This window comes from Salvelinus fontinalis, chromosome 27 (genome assembly GCF_029448725.1).
Source record: "Salvelinus fontinalis isolate EN_2023a chromosome 27, ASM2944872v1, whole genome shotgun sequence".
In the NCBI taxonomy this organism is placed as follows: domain Eukaryota; kingdom Metazoa; phylum Chordata; class Actinopteri; order Salmoniformes; family Salmonidae; genus Salvelinus; species Salvelinus fontinalis.
This window is the reverse complement of record NC_074691.1, coordinates 33,660,473-33,676,066: the sequence shown is the minus strand read 5'-3', so window position 1 is coordinate 33,676,066 and position 15,594 is coordinate 33,660,473. Positions and strand designations below refer to the sequence as shown.

The following is a 15,594-nucleotide window of genomic DNA, read 5'->3' as shown; positions in this document are numbered from 1 at the left end:
GCTTGTAACTGCTTCGGGTAATGCAAGTTCTTGTGCTGTTAGGGGAATAACCTATGTGTAAATGTAATAATCTTCTGCTGTATTTTTTTTGTGTTATCTGTGATCGTTTTGTCTTGTCTTGTGTAGTTTCTTAATCATTGTACCTAAAGTGTAAACGTGTATACGCAGGGCCCAGCTGTAAAAGAGACCTTGGTCTCAGTCTGTGTTCCTCGTTGAAATAAAGGTAGAATAATTAGAACATAACAATATAACACACAATAAATAAAGGTAGAATAATTAGAACATAACAATATAACACACAATAAATAAAGGTAGAATAATTAGAACATAACAATATAACACACAATAAATAAAGGTAGAATAATTAGAACATAACAATATAACACACAATAAATAAAGGTAGAATAATTAGAACATAACAATATAACACACAATAAATAAAGGTAGAATAATTAGAACATAACAATATAACACACAATAAATAAAGGTAGAATAATTAGAACATAACAATATAACACACAATAAATAAAGGTAGAATAATTAGAACATAACAATATAACACACAATAAATAAAGGTAGAATAATTAGAACATAACAATATAACACACAATAAATAAATGTAGAATAATTAGAACATAACAATATAACACACAATAAATAAATGTAGAATAATTAGAACATAACAATATAACACACAATAAATAAAGGTAGAATAATTAGAACATCAACACAATGTTGACCAACTTTGAATGAAAGAATAGACATTAATAATAATTAAAAAATTATAAAAGTTTAATTATTTATACGTGTAGCAGTTTGTAACATGCATAAACATGTAAGGTTTATAAAATAATTAAAGTAATGTATATAATTATTATATAATAATATATTAATGTTAGTAATGAGTTATATACCTGACAGTGGTGTAACTATATAGTAGACATGTTAGTAATGAGTTATATACCTGACAGTGGTGTAACTATATAGTAGTTAGTAATGAGTTATAAACCTGACAGTGGTGTAACTATATAGTAGACATGTTAGTAATGAGTTATAAACCTGACAGTGGTGTAACTATATAGTAGTTAGTAATGAGTTATAAACCTGACAGTGGTGTAACTATATAGTAGACATGTTAGTAATGAGTTATAAACCTGACAGTGGTGTAACTATATAGTAGTTAGTAATGAGTTATAAACCTGACAGTGGTGTAACTATATAGTAGACATGTTAGTAATGAGTTATAAACCTGACAGTGGTGTAACTATATAGTAGTTAGTAATGAGTTATAAACCTGACAGTGGTGTAACTATATAGTAGTTAGTAATGAGTTATAAACCTGACAGTGGTGTAACTATATAGTAGACATGTTAGTAATGAGTTATATACCTGACAGTGGTGTAACTATATAGTAGACGTGTTAGTAATGAGTTATAAACCTGACAGTGGTGTAACTATATAGTAGTTAGTAATGAGTTATAAACCTGACAGTGGTGTAACTATATAGTAGTTAGTAATGAGCTATAAACCTGACAGTGGTGTAACTATATAGTAGACATGTTAGTAATGAGTTATAAACCTGACAGTGGTGTAACATGTTAGTAATGAGTTATAAACCTGACAGTGGTGTAACTATATAGTAGTTAGTAATGAGTTATAAACCTGACAGTGGTGTAACTATATAGTAGACATGTTAGTAATGAGTTATAAACCTGACAGTGGTGTAACTATATAGTAGTTAGTAATGAGTTATAAACCTGACAGTGGTGTAACTATATAGTAGTTAGTAATGAGTTATAAACCTGACAGTGGTGTAACTATATAGTAGACATGTTAGTAATGAGTTATAAACCTGACAGTGGTGTAACTATATAGTAGTTAGTAATGAGTTATAAACCTGACAGTGGTGTAACTATATAGTAGACATGTTAGTAATGAGTTATAAACCTGACAGTGGTGTAACTATATAGTAGTTAGTAATGAGTTATAAACCTGACAGTGGTGTAACTATATAGTAGTTAGTAATGAGTTATAAACCTGACAGTGGTGTAACTATATAGTAGTTAGTAATGAGTTATAAACCTGACAGTGGTGTAACTATATAGTAGTTAGTAATGAGTTATAAACCTGACAGTGGTGTAACTATATAGTAGTTAGTAATGAGTTATAAACCTGACAGTGGTGTAACTATATAGTAGTTAGTAATGAGTTATAAACCTGACAGTGGTGTAACTATATAGTAGACATGTTAGTAATGAGTTATAAACCTGACAGTGGTGTAACTATATAGTAGTTAGTAATGAGTTATAAACCTGACAGTGGTGTAACTATATAGTAGTTAGTAATGAGTTATAAACCTGACAGTGGTGTAACTATATAGTAGTTAGTAATGAGTTAAATACCTGACAGTGGTGTAACTATATAGTAGTTAGTAATGAGTTATATACCTGACAGTGGTGTAACTATATAGTAGTTAGTAATGAGTTATATACCTGACAGTGGTGTAACTATATAGTAGACAGGTTAGTAATGAGTTATAAACCTGACAGTGGTGTAACTATATAGTAGTTAGTAATGAGTTATAAACCTGACAGTGGTGTAACTATATAGTAGACATGTTAGTAATGAGTTATATACCTGACAGTGGTGTAACTATATAGTAGACGTGTTAGTAATGAGTTATATACCTGACAGTGGTGTAACTATATAGTAGACGTGTTAGTAATGAGTTATAAACCTGACAGTGGTGTAACTATATAGTAGTTAGTAATGAGTTATAAACCTGACAGTGGTGTAACATGTTAGTAATGAGTTATAAACCTGACAGTGGTGTAACTATATAGTAGTTAGTAATGAGTTATAAACCTGACAGTGGTGTAACATGTTAGTAATGAGTTATAAACCTGACAGTGGTGTAACTATATAGTAGACATGTTAGTAATGAGTTATATACCTGACAGTGGTGTAACTATATAGTAGACGTGTTAGTAATGAGTTATAAACCTGACAGTGGTGTAACTATATAGTAGTTAGTAATGAGTTATAAACCTGACAGTGGTGTAACTATATAGTAGACATGTTAGTAATGAGTTATATACCTGACAGTGGTGTAACTATATAGTAGACGTGTTAGTAATGAGTTATATACCTGACAGTGGTGTAACTATATAGTAGTTAGTAATGAGTTATATTATATATTTCATCAATTTAAAAGTTAAAAAAATGGATTGTACCAATCCCAGGTTACCCCTAGGTTAATGTATTCACCAAACAAAATGGATTGTACCAATCCCAGGTTACCCCTAGGTTAATGTATTCACCAAACGGAATGGATTGTACCAATCCCAGGTTACCCCTAGGTTAATGTATTCACCAAACAAAATGGATTGTACCAATCCCAGGTTACCCCTAGGTTAATGTATTCACCAAACGGAATGGATTGTACCAATCCCAGGTTACCCCTAGGTTAATGTATTCACCAAACGGAATGGATTGTACCAATCCCAGGTTACCCCTAGGTTAATGTATTCACCAAACGGAATGGATTGTACCAATCCCAGGTTACCCCTAGGTTAATGTATTCACCAACTGGAATGGATTGTACCAATCCCAGGTTAAAAACTAGGTTAATGTATTCACCAAACAAAATGGATTGTACCAATCCCAGGTTACCCCTAGGTTAATGTATTCACCAAACGGAATGGATTGTACCAATCCCAGGTTACCCCTAGGTTAATGTATTCACCAAACGGAATGGTTTGTGAACTCACCAGACCATACAACATCTCATAAAGGACGGCTCCTAAACACCACCAGTCAACCGTCCTGTCATACGGCTGCTTGTGTATCACCTCTGGAGCTAGGTACTATAGAGGGAGGGAGGGAGGTAGGGAGAGAGAGGAGGGAGGGAGGGAGGGAGGGAGAGAGGAGGGAGGGAGGGAGGGAGGGAGGGAGGGAGGGAGAGAGGAGGGAGGGAGGGAGGGAGGGAGGGAGGGAGAGAGGAGGGAGGGAGGGAGGGAGGGAGGGAGGGAGAGAGGAGGGAGGGAGGGAGGGAGGGAGGGAGGGAGGGAGGGAGGGAGGGAGGGAGGGAGGAAGGGGGGCAGAGAGGGAGAGAGGAGGGAGGGAGGGAGGGAGGGAGGGGGGCAGAGAGGGAGAGAGGAGGGAGGGAGGGAGGGAGGGAGGGAGGGAGGGAGGGAGGGAGGGAGGGAGGGAGGGAGGGAGGAAGGGGGGCAGAGAGGGAGAGAGGAGGGAGGGAGGGATGGATGGGGGGGTGAGATAGAGAGAGAGGTGGGGTGAGAGAGAGAGAGAACATTAGCTATTACATTGTCAATCATCACCAGCAGATACAGGGGGGTGAAATTAACCAAGCTTTAAATTACACTACATATACAAAAGTATGTGGACACCCTTCCAATTAGTGGATTTGTCTATTTCAGTCACACCCTTTGCTGACAGGTGTATAAACAACATTGTCAGTAGAATGGCCTTACTGAAGAGCTCAGTGACTTTCAACGTGGCACCGTCATAGGATGCCACCTTTCCAAGTCAGTTTGTCAAATTTATGCCCTGCTAGAGCTGCCCTGGTCAACTGTAGGTGTAGTTATTGTGAAGTGGAAACGTCTAGGAGCAACAACGGCTCAGCCGTGAAGTGGTAGGCCACACAAGCTCATAGAACGGGACCGCAGAGTGCTGAAGCGTGTCGAGTTCCAAACTGCCTCTGGAAGCAACGTCAGCATGAGAACGGTTCACCGGGAGCTTCATGAAATGGGTTTCCATGGCCGAGCAGCAACACACAAGCCTAAGATCACCAAAATGCCAAGCATCGGCTGGAGTGGTATAAAGCTCGCCACCATTGGACTCTGGAGCAGTGGAAACTCGTTCTCTGGAGTGATGAATCACACTTCACCATCTGGCAGTCTGACGGACGAATCTGGGTTTGGCGGATGACAGGAGAACGCTACCTGCCCCAATGCATAGTGCCAATTGTAAAGTTTGGTGGAGGAGGAATAATGGTCTGGGGCTGTTTTTCATGGTTCGGGCCCCTTAGTTCCAGTGAAGGGGAATCTTAATGCTACAGAATACAATGACATTCTAGATGATTCTGTGCTTCCAACTTTGTGGCAACAGTTTGGGGAAGGCCCTTTCCTATTTCAGCATGACACTGCCCCCGTGCACAAAGCGAGGTCCATACAGAAATGGTTTGTCAAGATCGGTGTGGAAGAACTTGACTGGCCTGCACAGAGCCCTGACCTCAACCCCGTCGAACACCTTTGGGATGAATTGGAACGCCGACTGCGAGCCAGGCCTAATCGCCCAACATCAGTTCCCGACCTCACTAATGCTCTTGTCGCTGAATGGAAGCAAGTCCCCGCAGCAATGTTCCAACATCTAGTGGAAAGCCTTCCCAGAAGAGTGGAGGCTGTTATGGCAGCAATGTTCCAACATCTAGTGGAAAGCCTTCCCAGAAGAGTGGAGGCTGTAATAGCAGCAATGTTCCAACATCTAGTGGAAAGCCTTCCCAGAAGAGTGGAGGCTGTTATAGCAGCAATGTTCCAACATCTAGTGGAACGCCTTCCCAGAAGAGTGGAGGCTGTCATGGCAGCAAAGTGGGGGGACCAACTCCATATTAATGCCCATGATTTAGTAATGAGATGGTCGACGAGCAGGTGTCCACATACTTTTGGTCATGTAGTGTACCTTCAATACAACCAACCAATCAAACTTCATCAATAACAAAAAAAAAAGTTCTGTCCTTACTTCTGGTGTTCCACAGAATGTCGACGTGGTTCCGTTCTGTTCTATGTTCTCCTTGCAGAGCCCGAAGTCCGTGAGTATAATGTGTCCTTGAGAATCCAGTAGAATATTCTCAGGCTTCAGGTCTCTGTACACGATGTTTAGAGAGTGGAGGTATCCTAGGGCACTGGCGATCTCCGCTGTATAGAACCTGGCCCGGGGCTCTAAGAAACGCCGCTCCCTCTGGAGATGGTAGAACAACTGGAGCGGAGAGAGGGAGGGGGAGAGAGAGAGAAAGGGAGATGGAGAGAGAGAGAGAGAGAAAGGAGGAGAGAAAGAGAAAGGGAGAGAGAGAGAGAGAGAGAAATGGAGAGGGAGAGAGAGAAAGGGAGAGGGGGAGAGAAAGAGAAAGGGAGAGAGAGAGAGAGGGAGAGAAAGAGAAAGGGAGAGAGAGAGAGAGAGAGAGAGAGGGAGAGAGAGAGAGAGAGAGAGAGAAAGGGGGAGAGAAAGAGAAAGGGAGAGAGAGAGAGAGAGAGAGGGAGAGAGAGAGAGAAATGGAGAGGGGGAGAGAGAAAGGGAGAGGGAGACAGGTAGAGGGAGAGAGAGAGAGAGAGAGAGAGAGAGAGAGAGAGAGAGAAATGGAGAGGGAGAGAGAGAAAGGGAGAGCGAGAGAGAGAAAGGGAGAAAAACGAGGGCAAAAAGGAGAGAATAGAGAAAGTAGAGAGGGGGGAGGGAGAGAGAGAGGAGAAAAAGAAGAGTCCATATTTAAACAGTGCTGTCTTGACTCCTTCACTCCAGAAATTTGCCAGTGCTAATTCTGCCCACAGTTGCCCCTCCCTCCCTCCCTCCCTCCCTCCCTCCCTCCCTCCCCCCCTCCCTCCCTCTCTCACTCCCTCCCTCCCTCCCTCCCTCCCTCCCTCCCTCCCTCCCTCCCTCCCTCCAAGTATAAAGATGTTTGTCCCTCCCTCCCTATCTCACTCCCTGTGACCCCTCCTTCCCTCCTACCCTCCCTCTCTATCCTTCCTTCCTTCCTTCCTTCCTTCCTTCCTTCCTTCCTCCCTCCCTCCCTCCCTCCCTCCCTCCCTCCTCACCTCTCCTCCGTTAATGTAGTCCAGTACAAAGTAGAGTTTATCAACGGTCTGGAAGGAGTAGTGTAGTCCCACTAGGAAGGGGTGTTTAATGTTCTTCAACAGGACGTTCCTCTCAGACATGATGTGTTTCTCCTGGAGGTCAACAAAGGGAAAGGGTTAGAGGTCATGGAGGTTGGCCACGTCTGTGTCTGTGTGTATCTTGTACCTCTTTCTTCTTCAGGATGGCCTTCTTCTGCAGCACCTTAACAGCGTAGAACTGGTCGTCTGTTCGGTGCCTGGCTAGGAGGACCTTCCCGAAGCTGCCCTTTCCTATCACCTTCAGGAAGTGGAAGTCACTGGGCTTGGCTGTGGGGTTGGAGGACGGGCCCAGGTTCATCTGCTGGGAGGGACTGGGCTGTGGATGAGAGGTGGAGGTAAGAGCTATGATACAAACATACAGTTGTAGTGGGAAGTTTACATACACTTAGATTTTTCAACCACTCCACAAATTTCTTGTTAACAAACTATAGTTTTGGCAAGTCGGTTAGGACATCTACTTTGTGCATGACACAAGTAATTTTTCCAACAATTGTTTACAGACAAAATACTTAATTTATAATTCACTGTATCACAATTCCAGTGGGTCAGAAGTTTACATACACTACGTTGACTGTGCCTTTAAACAGCTTGGAAAATTCCAGAAAATTATGTCATGGCTTTAGAAACTTCTGATAGGCTAATTTACATCATTTGAGTCCATTGGAGGTGAACCTGTGGATGTATTTCAAGGCCTACCTTCAAACTCAGTACCTCTTTGCTTTACATCATGGGAAAATCAAAAGAAATCAGCCAAGACCTCAGATTTTCTTTTTTTTGACCTCCACAAGTCTGGTTCATCCTTGGGAGAAATTTCCAAATCCCTGAAGGTACCATGTTCATCTGTACAAACAATAGTACGCAAGTATGAACCCCATGGGACCACGCAGCCGTCATACCGCTCAAGAAGGAGACGCGTTCTGTCTCCTAGAGATGAATGTACTTTGGTGCGAAAAGTGCAAATCAATCCCAGAACAACTGCAAAGGACCTTGTGAAGATGCTGGAGGAAACAGGTACAAAAGTATCTATATTCACAGTAAAACGAGTCCTAGATCGACATAACCTGAAAGGCCGGTCAGCAAGGAAGAGGCCACTGCTCCAAAACCGCCATAAAAAAGCCAGACTACGGTTTGCAACTGCACATGAGGACAAAGATCGTAAGTTTTGGAGAAATGGCCTCTGGTCTGATGAAACAAAAATAAAACTGTTTGGCCATAATGACCAACGTTATGATTGGAGGTAAAGGGGGGAGGCTTGCAAGCCGGAGAACACCATTCCAACCGTGAAGCATAGGGGTGGCAGCATCATGTTGTGGGGGTGCTTTGCTGCAGGAGGGACTGGTTCACTTCACAAAATACATGGCATCATCAGGAAGGAAAATTATGTGGATATATTGAAGCAACATCTCAAGACATCAGTCAGGAAGTTAAAGCTTGGTCGCAAATGTGTCTTCCAAATGGACAATGACCCCAAGCATACTTCCAAAGTTGTGACAAAATGGCTTAAGGACAACAAAGTCAAGGTATTGGAGTGGCCATCACAGCCCTGAACTCAATCCAATAGAACATTTTTGGGCAGAACTGAAAAAGTGTGTGCGAGCAAGGAGGCCTACAAACCTGACTCAGTTGCACCAGCTCTGTCAGGAGGAATGGGCCAAAATTTACCCAACTTATTGTGGGAAGCTTGTGGAAGGCTACAAGGAAACGTTTGACCCAAGTTAAACATTTTAAAGGCAATGCTACCAAATACTAATGGAGTGTCCGTAAACTTCTGACCCACTGGGAATGTGATGAAAGAAATAAATGCTGAAATAAATAATTCTCTCTACTATAATTCTCTCTACTATTACATTTCACATTCTTAAAAAAAAAGTGGTGATCCTAACTGACCTAAGACAGGGAATTTTCACTTGGATTAAATGTCAGGAATTGTGAAAAACTGAGTTTAAATGTATTTGGCTAAGGTGTATGTAAACTTCCGACTTCAGCTGTACATTGTTAGAATATTGGGACACAAAACACAGTTCTGAGAGCGTCTGCCTGCCTGTTACCAATATGCAACGACAAGACCTAGTTACAGTTCCAAGAGTTTTACAGTCTGATATCAAACATTAACTGCAAGACCTAGTTACAGTTCCAAGAGTATTACAGTCTGATATCAAACATTAACTAGACCTAGTTACAGTTCCAATAGTATTAGTTTGATATCAAACTTTTACGTTGTATAGTCACCTCAAAAGAGATGTTCGCCACTGCTTCCAGCCACCAGATACAGGTGAATCTTCTTTTCCAGCTTGCTTTATTTTAACTGATTATTATTTATTTAAATGTTTAGTGGCTAATGAGTCCTGAAATGTTTTATCTCTACATTTCCTTCATAACGCTAAGTTTGAAAATGATTTGATAGGAGATGAGTCAACATGGTTCATGATAACTTTTCAGCTAGAATACATGGTAATTAAGTTAAGTTGAAACACATCAATCAAAGTTACCGGACAAAAGACGTCGACTTATCTGTGCCAATGTAACTCTATTGCAGCACCCAAGAGGACAGAAGTTACCTGGCTCTCAGTGGGTTGACTTAGTTTACCATAGCACCCAGGAGGACAGAAGTTACCTGGCTCTCAGTGGGTTTTCTTAGTTTACCACAGCACCCAGGAGGACAGAAGTTACCTGGCTCTCAGTGGGTTGACTTAGTTTACCACAGCACCCAGGAGGACAGAAGTTACCTGGCTCTCAGTGGGTTGACTTAGTTTACCACAGCACCCAAGAGGACAGAAGTTACCTGGCTCTCAGTGGGCTGACTTAGTTTACCACAGCACCCAGGAGGACAGAAGTTACCTGGCTCTCAGTGGGTTGACTTAGTTTACCACAGCACCCAGGAGGACAGAAGTTACCTGGCTCTCAGTGGGTTGACTTAGTTTACCACAGCACCCAAGGGGACAGAAGTTACCTGGCTCTCAGTGGGTTGACTTAGTTTACCACAGCACCCAGGAGGACAGAAGTTACCTGGCTCTCAGTGGGTTGACTTAGTTTACCACAGCACCCAGGAGGACAGAAGTTACATTGCTCTCAGTGGGTTGACTTAGTTTACCACAGCACCCAAGGGGACAGAAGTTACCTGGCTCTCAGTGGGTTGACTTAGTTTACCACAGCACCCAAGAGGACAGAAGTTACCTGGCTCTCAGTGGGCTGACTTAGTTTACCACAGCACCCAAGGGGACAGACGTTACCTGGCTCTCAGTGGGTTGACCTAGTTTACCACAGCACCCAGGAGGACAGAAGTTACCCGGCTCTCAGTGGGTTGACTTAGTTTACCACAGCACCCAAGGGGACAGACGTTACCTGGCTCTCAGTGGGTTGACTTAGTTTACCACAGCACCCAAGGGGACAGAAGTTACCTGGCTCTCAGTGGGCTGACTTAGTTTACCACAGCACCCAAGAGGACAGAAGTTACCCGGCTCTCAGTGGGTTGACTTAGTTTACCACAGCACCCAGGAGGACAGAAGTTACCTGGCTCTCAGTGGGTTGACTTAGTTTACCAAAGCACCCAAGAGGACAGAAGTTACCTGGCTCTCAGTGGGTTGACTTAGTTTACCACAGCACCCAGGAGGACAGAAGTTACCTGGCTCTCAGTGGGTTGACTTAGTTTACCACAGCACCCAAGAGGACAGACGTTACCTGGCTCTCAGATTATTATTTATTTAAATGTTTAGTGGCTAATGAGTCCTGAAATGTTTTATCTCTACATTTCCTTCATAACGCTAAGTTTGAAAATGATTTGATAGGAGATGAGTCAACATGGTTCATGATAACTTTTCAGCTAGAATACATGGTAATTAAGTTAAGTTGAAACACATCAATCAAAGTTACCGGACAAAAGACGTCGACTTATCTGTGCCAATGTAACTCTATTGCAGCACCCAAGAGGACAGAAGTTACCTGGCTCTCAGTGGGTTGACTTAGTTTACCATAGCACCCAGGAGGACAGAAGTTACCTGGCTCTCAGTGGGTTTTCTTAGTTTACCACAGCACCCAGGAGGACAGAAGTTACCTGGCTCTCAGTGGGTTGACTTAGTTTACCACAGCACCCAGGAGGACAGAAGTTACATTGCTCTCAGTGGGTTGACTTAGTTTACCACAGCACCCAAGGGGACAGAAGTTACCTGGCTCTCAGTGGGCTGACTTAGTTTACCACAGCACCCAAGAGGACAGAAGTTACCCGGCTCTCAGTGGGTTGACTTAGTTTACCACAGCACCCAGGAGGACAGAAGTTACCTGGCTCTCAGTGGGTTGACTTAGTTTACCAAAGCACCCAAGAGGACAGACGTTACCTGGCTCTCAGTGGGTTGACTTAGTTTACCACAGCACCCAGGAGGACAGAAGTTACCTGGCTCTCAGTGGGTTGACTTAGTTTACCACAGCACCCAAGAGGACAGACGTTACCTGGCTCTCAGTGGGTTGACTTAGTTTACCACAGCACCCAGGAGGACAGAAGTTACCTGGCTCTCAGTGGGTTGACTTAGTTTACCACAGCACCCAGGAGGACAGACGTTACCTGGCTCTCAGTGGGTTGACTTAGTTTACCACAGCACCCAAGAGGACAGAAGTTACCTGGCTCTCAGTGGGTTAACTTAGTTTACCACAGCACCCAGGAGGACAGAAGTTACCTGGCTCTCAGTGGGCTGACTTAGTTTACCACAGCACCCAAGAGGACAGAAGTTACCTGGCTCTCAGTGGGTTGACTTAGTTTACCACAGCACCCAAGAGGACAGAAGTTACCTGGCTCTCAGTGGGTTAACTTAGTTTACCACAGCACCCAGGAGGACAGAAGTTACCTGGCTCTCAGTGGGCTGACTTAGTTTACCACAGCACCCAAGAGGACAGACGTTACCTGGCTCTCAGTGGGTTGACTTAGTTTACCACAGCACCCAAGAGGACAGAAGTTACCTGGCTCTCAGTGGGTTGACCTAGTTTACATTGTTTGCTAACTGATATAATACACTATTGTGAATGAATCAATGACAGAATTACATGAAAAACACTGTCATCTGCTGGACGCATCGCCACTGCTTATATTTGTCCCCCTTTCACTGCACGTCCCCTTTCACTGCACGTCCCCTTTCACTGCACGTCCCCTTTCACTGCACGTCCCCTTTCACTGCACGTCCCCCTTTCACTGCACGTACCCCCTTTCACTGCACGTACCCCCTTTCACTGCACGTCCCCCTTTTACTGCACGTCCCCCTTTTACTGCACGTCCCCCTTTTACTGCACGTCCCCCTTTTACTGCACGTCCCCCTTTCACTGCACGTGGTTAAGCTGTACGTGTGGAAGAGAAATGTTTTTTTTTTGTTGCATATCCCAACTCCCCTTGAGACGCCCTTTGGGAGTGGGGTCACGGCCAGGGGTCACGGCCAGGGTTCACGGCCAGGGGTCACGGCCAGGGGGCAGCCGTTAAGGGCTCAGCATTGACTCCCTGTCTAAATAAACATACAGTTTGCACACGTAAACAATTCTACTTACAGGGGGAGAGGGATTGGCGTTCATGAGTTCAGCCTCCTGTTGTTGGGGAGCCAAGCTGACGACAGACTGAACCTCAGGACTGGAGACAGAGAGAGACAGAGAGAGACAAAGCCCCTTGAATTGAATTGAATTGACAGAGAGAGAGAGACAGACAGTTGAGAGATACAGAGAGAGACAGAGAGACAGACAGTTGAGAGATACAGAGACAGAGACAGACAGTTGAGAGATACAGAGAGACAGAGACAGACAGTTGAGAGAGACAGAGACAGACAGAGACAGAGACAGACAGTTGAGAGACAGAGACAGACAGAGAGACAGAGACAGACAGTTGAGAGAGACAGAGACAGACAGTTGAGAGAGACAGAGACAGACAGTTGAGAGATACAGAGAGAGACAGTTGAGAGAGAGAGAGAGAGAGAGAGAGAGAGAGAGAGAGAGAGAGAGAGAGAGAGAGAGAGAGAGACAGACAGACAGTTGAGAGAGACAGAGACAGACAGAGAGAGAGAGAGAGAGAGAGACAGACAGACAATTGAGAGAGACAGAGACAGAGAGAGAGAGAGAGACAGACAGAGAGAGACAGAGACAGACAGAGAGACAGACAGTTGAGAGAGACAGACAGACAGTTGAGAGAGACAGAGACAGACAGAGAGACAGAGACAGACAGAGAGAGAGATACAGAGATACAGAGAGACAGAGAGACAGAGAGATGAAGAGAGAGAGAGAGAGAAAGCGAGAGAGAGAGAGAGAGAGAGAGAGAGACAGACAGACAGACAGAGAGACAGAGACAGACAGAGAGAGACAGAGAGAGAGAGAGAGAGAGAGAGAGAGAGAGAGAGACAGACAGAGAGACAGAGACAGACAGAGAGACAGAGACAGACAGAGACAGACAGAGAGAGACAGAGAGACAGAGAGACAGAGAGAGACAGAGAGAGCCTTCTCCAACATATCAATCACAATCCAACTTTGGGTACAATAAGCGTATACTTTATAAGCAACAGCAATATGGTTAGTCAGAATGCATAGTTGTTATTCAGTCTTTAACATGCAGTAATGCCATACTTACAAACAGCCCGTCATAAAGGGGCCTAATGAGGTAAAACCTAATAAAAACATTCAAAAGAACTAACAAAAGTACAAAAGAACATTCTAAACGTTATGAATCAAGTCACTCACTGCTTGCAGGTGTAGGAGTTACTAGTGGCCAGCCTCTGAATGAAGTCATTCAGCCCCATTCTCCTCTGTTTCAGGAACGCTGCAAGAGAAAGAACACAAAGGAGAAGGGAAAAACATGAAAAACCCACAGTAGAAGATATTCTTAGACAGCTCTCTCTGTCTTTCTTTCTCTCTCTCTCTTCATCTGTCTTTCTCTCTCTTCATCTGTCTTTCTCTCTCTGTCTCTGTCTCTCTCTGTCTCTCTCTGTCTCTCTCTCTCTTCATCTGTCTTTCTCTTCATCTGTCTTTCTCTCTCTGTCTCTGTCTCTCTCTGTCTCTCTCTGTCTCTCTGTCTCTCTCTGGTCTCTCAATTCAATTCAATTCAATTTGCTTTATTTGCATGAAGTAACAATGTGCATATTGCTAAAGTTTATTTACAATATAAAAATGAGAATCAAAATTGTCAATGAGCCAACAGTAACAACAATAACCAAGGGTCAAAAAAACCAACACATTCAACAATAACAATAAACATACAGTAGAGTACATGTGCAGGTTGATTGGTCTGTCAGACACTGTCCCTCAACTTATGGCAGGCAGCAATGTAGTGCGCTGCCAACCCACAGCTCTCTGCGTCCTCCCCCAACAGGACGGGTATCCTATCCTCATCAGAGAGGTCTTTGAAACCCACAGCTCTCTGCGTCCTCCCCCAACAGAACGGGTAGCCTATCCTCATCAGAGAGGTCTTTGAAACCTTGAATAAGAGTTTCAAATTTGGGGAAATGACACTCTAATTGTTTTATATTTTTGACATTTTGTCAGGAAATGCAGCTCTGTCTCTGGTTCTGCTGTTGTGCAGTGGTTGCACAGCCTTTCCTCTACAGGGAACACATACAGAAGTTTCAAAACAATAAAGACATTACAAATGGCAGATGCCCTCAGGCCTTGGATATTCCAGGATGATATATATATATATTCTTCATCTGTCTCTCTCTCTCTCGCTCTCTCTCTCTTCATCTGTCTCGCTCTCACTCCATCTCGCTCTCTCTCTCTCTGAGTAAAAGTTATTGTAAAAGTCTCTCTCTCTGAGAGGGTTGAATGAATATGGTCTCTTGTTCGAAGCGTAGATAGAATCCTACCAGTGAGTAAAGCTCCTTAGTCCTCATGTTAAAGGTCATCAATACAGCTGTGTGTCTGTGTTCCTTATTATTTATCATGGCTACAGGCTATGATCTGCACGGTCTGGTTCAGAGCTGTACTGTAGAGCTCTGTGTTGTTCTTCTACAGGAGGGCAGGAAAGGGAGGAGGGAGCGAAGGAGGAAGGTTGACTGCAGTCTCTCTACTCCGGAGTGTATCATGATAAGCGTCCCCACCGCACGGGTGTGTTCCAGCGTCAACGCGCATTCTGAGCGGCAGATCGTGACGGTTTATTTATACAAGCCTGCGGTTTCAGACAATCGGACGTGTTTGCGTTCAGAATGCGTAGTGGATATCTACAGTAGCCTACCGCGCTCCTCAAGCTCTGTACGTATGTGTCAAAGCACAGCGTTAAAAGATGGGTGAAAACTCCTACGGTCGGTCTGCAGCCAGCTGGAATAACTGTATGTACTATTATGAACTTGCAGAGTTGCAGGAATTTTCCAACGCCTCCGAAATGATCTGTGCAACAGATCAGAAATGTCAACGGCCATTGTAGACAGAGAACAAACAATGTGGGTTATCGCCAAAGTGTATTTAGTGTTAAGATAAAAACCAGATAGATCTTCTCTGAAAACCGTCCAGATGTGTTGCCAACTACAACAAACTTTATTTGTTCTTTCTGGAAACAGAAAACCCTATCAGATCTAAATGACATAGTCTATAGCCTCCTGCCTCACCTGGTATAAATACATATAGTGTAACGACCCTGGGTTTATAAGCGGGAAATCGACTCTACCGCTCGAGCATGATTTTGCGGCACAGTCGATAGCGCGCCGGACTTCGGGCTAGAAGGTCGAGGGTTCGAGACCCGCTCCCT

The 15,594-nt window shown here is 43.6% G+C and overlaps 1 protein-coding gene across 3 annotated transcripts in view; it reads right to left on the bottom strand.

Moving 5' to 3' along the window:
• sgk1 (serum/glucocorticoid regulated kinase 1) overlaps window positions 1-15,594 on the bottom strand; it is a 93,098-nt gene that overhangs the window by 7,382 nt on the left and 70,122 nt on the right. For all 3 annotated transcript variants that reach the window (XM_055885605.1, XM_055885604.1, XM_055885606.1), the window contains 6 exons: window positions 13,599-13,677; window positions 12,426-12,504; window positions 7,030-7,218; window positions 6,825-6,956; window positions 5,758-5,994; window positions 3,771-3,866 (listed from right to left, as the gene is read on the bottom strand). In XM_055885605.1, coding sequence (XP_055741580.1) covers window positions 3,771-3,866; window positions 5,758-5,994; window positions 6,825-6,956; window positions 7,030-7,218; window positions 12,426-12,504; window positions 13,599-13,677 — 812 coding nt within the window. The remainder of the gene's footprint in view (window positions 1-3,770; window positions 3,867-5,757; window positions 5,995-6,824; window positions 6,957-7,029; window positions 7,219-12,425; window positions 12,505-13,598; window positions 13,678-15,594) is intronic.